This window comes from Buceros rhinoceros, unplaced genomic scaffold (assembly GCF_000710305.1).
Source record: "Buceros rhinoceros silvestris isolate BGI_N320 unplaced genomic scaffold, ASM71030v1 scaffold42333, whole genome shotgun sequence".
In the NCBI taxonomy this organism is placed as follows: Eukaryota; Metazoa; Chordata; class Aves; order Bucerotiformes; family Bucerotidae; genus Buceros; species Buceros rhinoceros.
Window position 1 is genome coordinate 5076 of NW_010406096.1, and position 5225 is coordinate 10300.

A 5225-nucleotide genomic window follows, 5' to 3' on the forward strand; every position below is an offset into this window, starting at 1 on the left:
ATGCCCCCTGACCCTATGCTGGCAGCTGCTGCCACGGCTGCTGCAGCTGCAGCTTCTCTTTGGGCTCTTGCTTGCTGAGCTCGTGCTTTGATATCTGCAAGAGTTCTAGCCCCAGTGTTTCTCCCACTGCTGACCGATGTGCTTGGGGAAACTCGAGGTTCTGGTTTAGAAATGGGTTGGCTCTTGATGATAAAAGGTGGTCCAATTTTTGAAAGCTGAATCTAAAGGAAGAAAAAACCCAGTAATTTTAATGACATCATCAACTTGCTAAAAATCACTAGCTGTCTCTTAAAAGGTCAGAGAAAGGTAACAAAGGGCATTACTGTTCAGTGCAGCTGCACAGAACAATGCTAAAAATTAATTATATTTACACGTCAGTATTTTATCATCCTCCAGCACGAATAAGTGACACCTGTATTAGTCCACTCATGCCAATCTTTCTGACAGGAGGAAAGATTGAACTGGATGGTAACATGATGCTTATCTGATACAGTTTGTCAGACCTGTTTTGCATGCAGTGTATCTAACTGAGACGACCAACAAGCCTCGTGCAGCAGTACTGAAAAGAGCCCTTGCTGCAAACGTGAGAAAAAATAACAATGACGTACTGCTTTTGCTCCCTGGTCTCCAGTGACCAAGACATTAGGATCAGCCTGTCTTTCACTCATACACCAGACAACACATCCTGCCTTTAGATAGGCTGCAGCAGTGTCTCCACTGAGCCTGTTTTTCACCTTACACCACAGAGCACAACAGAGTGGTGGTATAAAAGAAGTGAAACACCAAAGGATACAAGTTTCCTCTCCTCACAATTTTAAGACACTCGCTTTAGTGTGTCTCTGGGATACCCCCAACATTCCTACACTTCAAAAATTAAATCTTCTAACCTGCAAATATTAAAAATGCAAGTACTGAAGTTCTTAATACATAAAACTTTCAGAAAAATAACCTGTAAAATCACTGGGATTATTAATATCTGATTATTATTACCTGGCACATCTGGTTTCAGGATTAGAGATCAAGAGTGCTGGGACCACTTTATAACTCATACACTCTCTTAGAATACTCAAAGGTTGGCCAAAAAAAAAAATCCATTTCTTAAAAGGGACATATGTTTACTGTCTGCCCACCATAATACAACTTAGTAGTTGATGCTGTGACTTCTATTCTGAAAGGGACTGAGAAGAAAACTAGGTAGCATTTGTAGAAAATGTACTGATAAGGTATGACGGGAAGTGAGAGCCATAGAGCAGAATGATTTAGGAGAACTGTGGTTCATCTCTTTTCATTACAAACGATAGGGGTTTGTGGGCGAGATGGCCCAAGAGCCAAATATTTGTTACACAAAAGCACTGATTGTCCAAAATTACTTTTCAAAATGCTTGCCAATTTTTCAGCATTCTCATTCACCGGATGGAGGCTTCAGGGAGATTCAGTTCTTAAGACCGTGCAAGACTGACGGCACCTGATTTTCCATAAGAGATCAGTGGAAATCAAGATCAATATATAACCATTTATATAACCATACAACTCTATGCTGGTCTGTAGAGCTGGACTACTTCACTTTTCCTAGCAGTTAAACTTTTGGCTTATAAATAAGCGGTCATGACTAATACTGTGAGGCTTTAATCTTCACATGAACATATTTTAAAGAATATTACAAACTCACAGTTAATGCAAAACATTGTGCTTTCTGCTTCACTAGCAACTTCTTTCAGTTTCCACTTTGCATCACCAGAACTGCTAAAGCTTTAAGTGCTTGATTATTTTTATTATTATAGTCGTGACCTTTTTCTATTCTCTAGTGATCTATTTTCCTTTGTGCCTAGTGAGTGATTAGAATTTATTAGACTAGATAGAGACCTTCCAAATATAAAAGAATATCACTAAACTCAGAATGGGCTAACTTCCAATTGCATCACTGCTCATAAAAATAAATTACTTGAAATATGCTGCCGCACTAGTGACTAAAACAGTTAGCTTATTTGCCCTTGTGGCCATATTAACAATGTTCTGTGATTGCAGCAGTTAAAAATAAATGTAGAAAAGGGCATTTCTGAATAATCAGGAACTAGTATGGCAAAGTCAATGGCTTAGGTTCAGCAAATTGGATCTAAAACTTGGCTGAAGTCATCATGTACAAAATCAAAAGGGTCAAAATGCTGAGCTTATATATAACTAAATCTATAGATCCTGCTGTTAGGAAAAAAAAGAGCTTTAAACAGGAATTTACTTTCTTACATAGCAGAATAATACTCAGAAGAGTAAGTATTTGCTCAGTTGGTGTATCTTTTTTACCTTTTGCTTTGCCATTAACAAAGATGTCTACACATGTATCAATTAGACACTTCCCCCTGATAGCCAGATCTCTGTACCAGATTAACTCTACAGGGAAATCTTATACTTCATTCATCTTATACTCGGTACTTGTGGTACCAAGGCTTGGGCTTGCAAAGGGATCCCCAGCTATTCTGACTCCAGGTTCTCTTGCTGGATTAAGGCATTGGTTATTTTATGGTAACATTTATTATGCAGACTTGCTGGAGAAGCCATCCACAGGAGAACAAGCAGATAATACAGTTGGACAATTAGAAAAAACACTATCACTCTATATAGGATGGGGAAGCTCTTGAATCAGATTAACCCGTAGATCCTGGAAAAATTTTCCTTACGCAAAAGCAGTAGCAAAGTTTTGTAGCAAAGACCCTGACTGAATAGGTATATTTATATCAGAAGTAATTTGGCATGGTAGCAATGTCATAGTAAAGCGAAACCATCAGTACTAACACCCCTCATGCCTCCACAAAAAATACATCATGCAGTGTGTCTGCATGCAGTAAGTAGGAGGGAGATTAATAAATGCACAAAATGCATTTTTTGCATTTTGCAAACTGCAAGATGCACAACTGTATCTTCTTCCATCAGTAACAGCTCTAAAGGAAATCCCTTTTTTCCTCCTACACCTGCATATAGGGTCAACACAGCCAGCAATACAGTTCCCAAGTCAGCCTGTTTATTCATTGCTTTACCTTCAGGGGTGGAACTCGAGGTTCTTCTCTGGGTGGCTGATCTTTATCAGATGGGCTCGTTGATGAAGCACTACGGTTAGGCTGATCATCATCTATCCTAGCTCTCTTCTCTTTGCAGATTCCAAAACTGTGCTGTTCTGCTGTTTTCCTCTTTGGGATCTCTGGGTCTCTACTTTCATTCCTCACTTCAGGTGATTTTGTGGGTTCTAATGACTTGGAAGAATGTGAACTCTCTAAACGGCTTTGGGTGCTGCCTGTTAGCTTGTGAGATTTACTTCTGCACACTTCAGAGAAGGTAACTTTCTCTAGAGATGAGGTATATAGTTTATCATGTGTCTTTGATGGAAGCAAATCGCTATTTTTGCCAACGGATCCTTCTGATAAGACAGCTACCTCGGATGGCAGGAGCGTACCTTTCTTGTCACCTCTTTGCTGAGCACTGTGATTTTTAATTTTGATCACCTCTGGAGGAGAATGTTCTGGGATGGATGCAATGTAGGATTTCTCCATTTCAGAATGTGACTTACATGGCTGATGAGTGAGGTTTTTGCTTTGGGGCTCTTCCAATACTGAAGTATCAGCTATAATTGTTAGTGGACCAACTTTCATATTTTCAGGGGCACTCTGAAGCTGCTTTGGCTGAACAATAAGATTCTCTTCTTGAACCACCTTAGGAATGGCAGAGCTTTCTTCTTTCAAAGTGGGAAGGGAGTCTTCCAATAAACATGGTGATTTCCTCTGTTGCAGAATAAGTCTTTCATTGCCTGGGGAATTAGAAACTGGAGATGTCTCTGACGGCAGAGGCAAACTGTTTGCCGCGGATGTTTCAGAAGTTAGAAGAACAGAAGATACTGAAGATGTTTCTGATGTTAAAGGCAAATCAGACATTGGGGATGTTTCTGATGTTAAAGGTAAATTAGATGCTGGTGATGCCTCTGATGTTAAAGGTAAATTTGACATCAGAGACGCTTCTGAGGTTACAGGTGAGGTGGACATTGGAGAGATTTCTGACATTAAAGGCGTGTGCGAGTTTTCGTCACTGGCCTTTTGCTGAATATCACCTTCAATGTTTTCAGTACTGGACACTTCAGATGAGCATGCTGTTTCAAGAGATGCTGGAGTACAGGGCTCCTCTGAAGTCGACTGGGTGTCTCCTCCGGGAGAGGCAATACTAACACATGGTCCTTCTGGGCTTCCAGAGGAAAAGGAAGTTTCAGAAATACAAGCATTCTCAGACAACTGTTCCTCAGGGTCACTTTGAAGCTCCATATCCACTGCAATGCCTCCACCAGTGAACAAGGAGCCTTCCAGAGCAGCATTTTGCATTTCTGGTGCAATTAGCTCTTTAGCAGACTCAGAGTCCTTCTCTGCTGTATCACTGACAGAGTTTGTGGATGAAGCCGATCGTGCTGGTGATACGCAATCCTCCAGCTGATCTATCACAACTGACATCTCCTCCTGAGGGCATTCTGACTTCAACTCCACTTTAATTTCAATGTGAGATACAGTCTCAGTTACATCATTCATCATGACACAGGACTCAGCGCTGTCTGCAAGCTGTACTGCCTCTGTTTCTTCATTTGTGCCAGCTGGACTTACTGACTCCTCAGAAAACTCATGCTCTGTTTTATGGTTCTCCTCTTGGCATTCACAAATACTTGTCTCGACCTCTTCAGCAATCTCCTCCTGAATGATTGATTCTTCAGGTATCAGTATATCCTCTGAGTCTGCCGTTAGATCCTTGACAGGAACCTGTTCCATACTACAAAGAGATGGACAATAATCTTTCTCTGGTACAGGTGGAATTTTAGCACCTTTCTCTTCTTGGTCCTCAAAGGTTGCTTGCTTAGAAGGACCAGGCGTGCCAGAAGATCCGCACAAAGAGTTGCTTTCGTCTTCATCGTTGTTCTGCACTGCAGTGAGTTTCATTGATTCCCCTCTTGACATTCCCAATCTAAACAAAATCACACAAATTAAAAAGGTCTTTTCATCACAGACATAATAAAGGAATACGATCATCGTTCTCACCCACATCTTCTATTTACAAAAAGGACATATTTTCCCATTTAAAACAGTGGTTTGGTTAAGTGGTGGCTGACTCATTTATAAATAGTTTTATATATTTTGGAAACCTAACTACCCAGATTTTCTTACCAGTGTTAAAAAAAATTTAAATATTAAATATTTTTAAAATAA

The 5225-nt window shown here is 40.3% G+C and overlaps 1 protein-coding gene across 1 annotated transcript in view; it reads right to left on the reverse strand.

Moving 5' to 3' along the window:
* ASXL3 (additional sex combs like transcriptional regulator 3) overlaps nt 1–4983 on the reverse strand; it is a gene marked incomplete at its 5' end in the record, with an annotated part of 9052 nt that extends 4069 nt beyond the window's left edge. Inside the window, 2 exons of the mRNA XM_010133953.1 lie at nt 13–221; nt 3030–4983. Of these exons, the coding sequence (XP_010132255.1) occupies nt 13–221; nt 3030–4983 (2163 nt within the window). The remainder of the gene's footprint in view (nt 1–12; nt 222–3029) is intronic.
* Nucleotides 4984–5225: the final 242 nt, after the last annotated feature.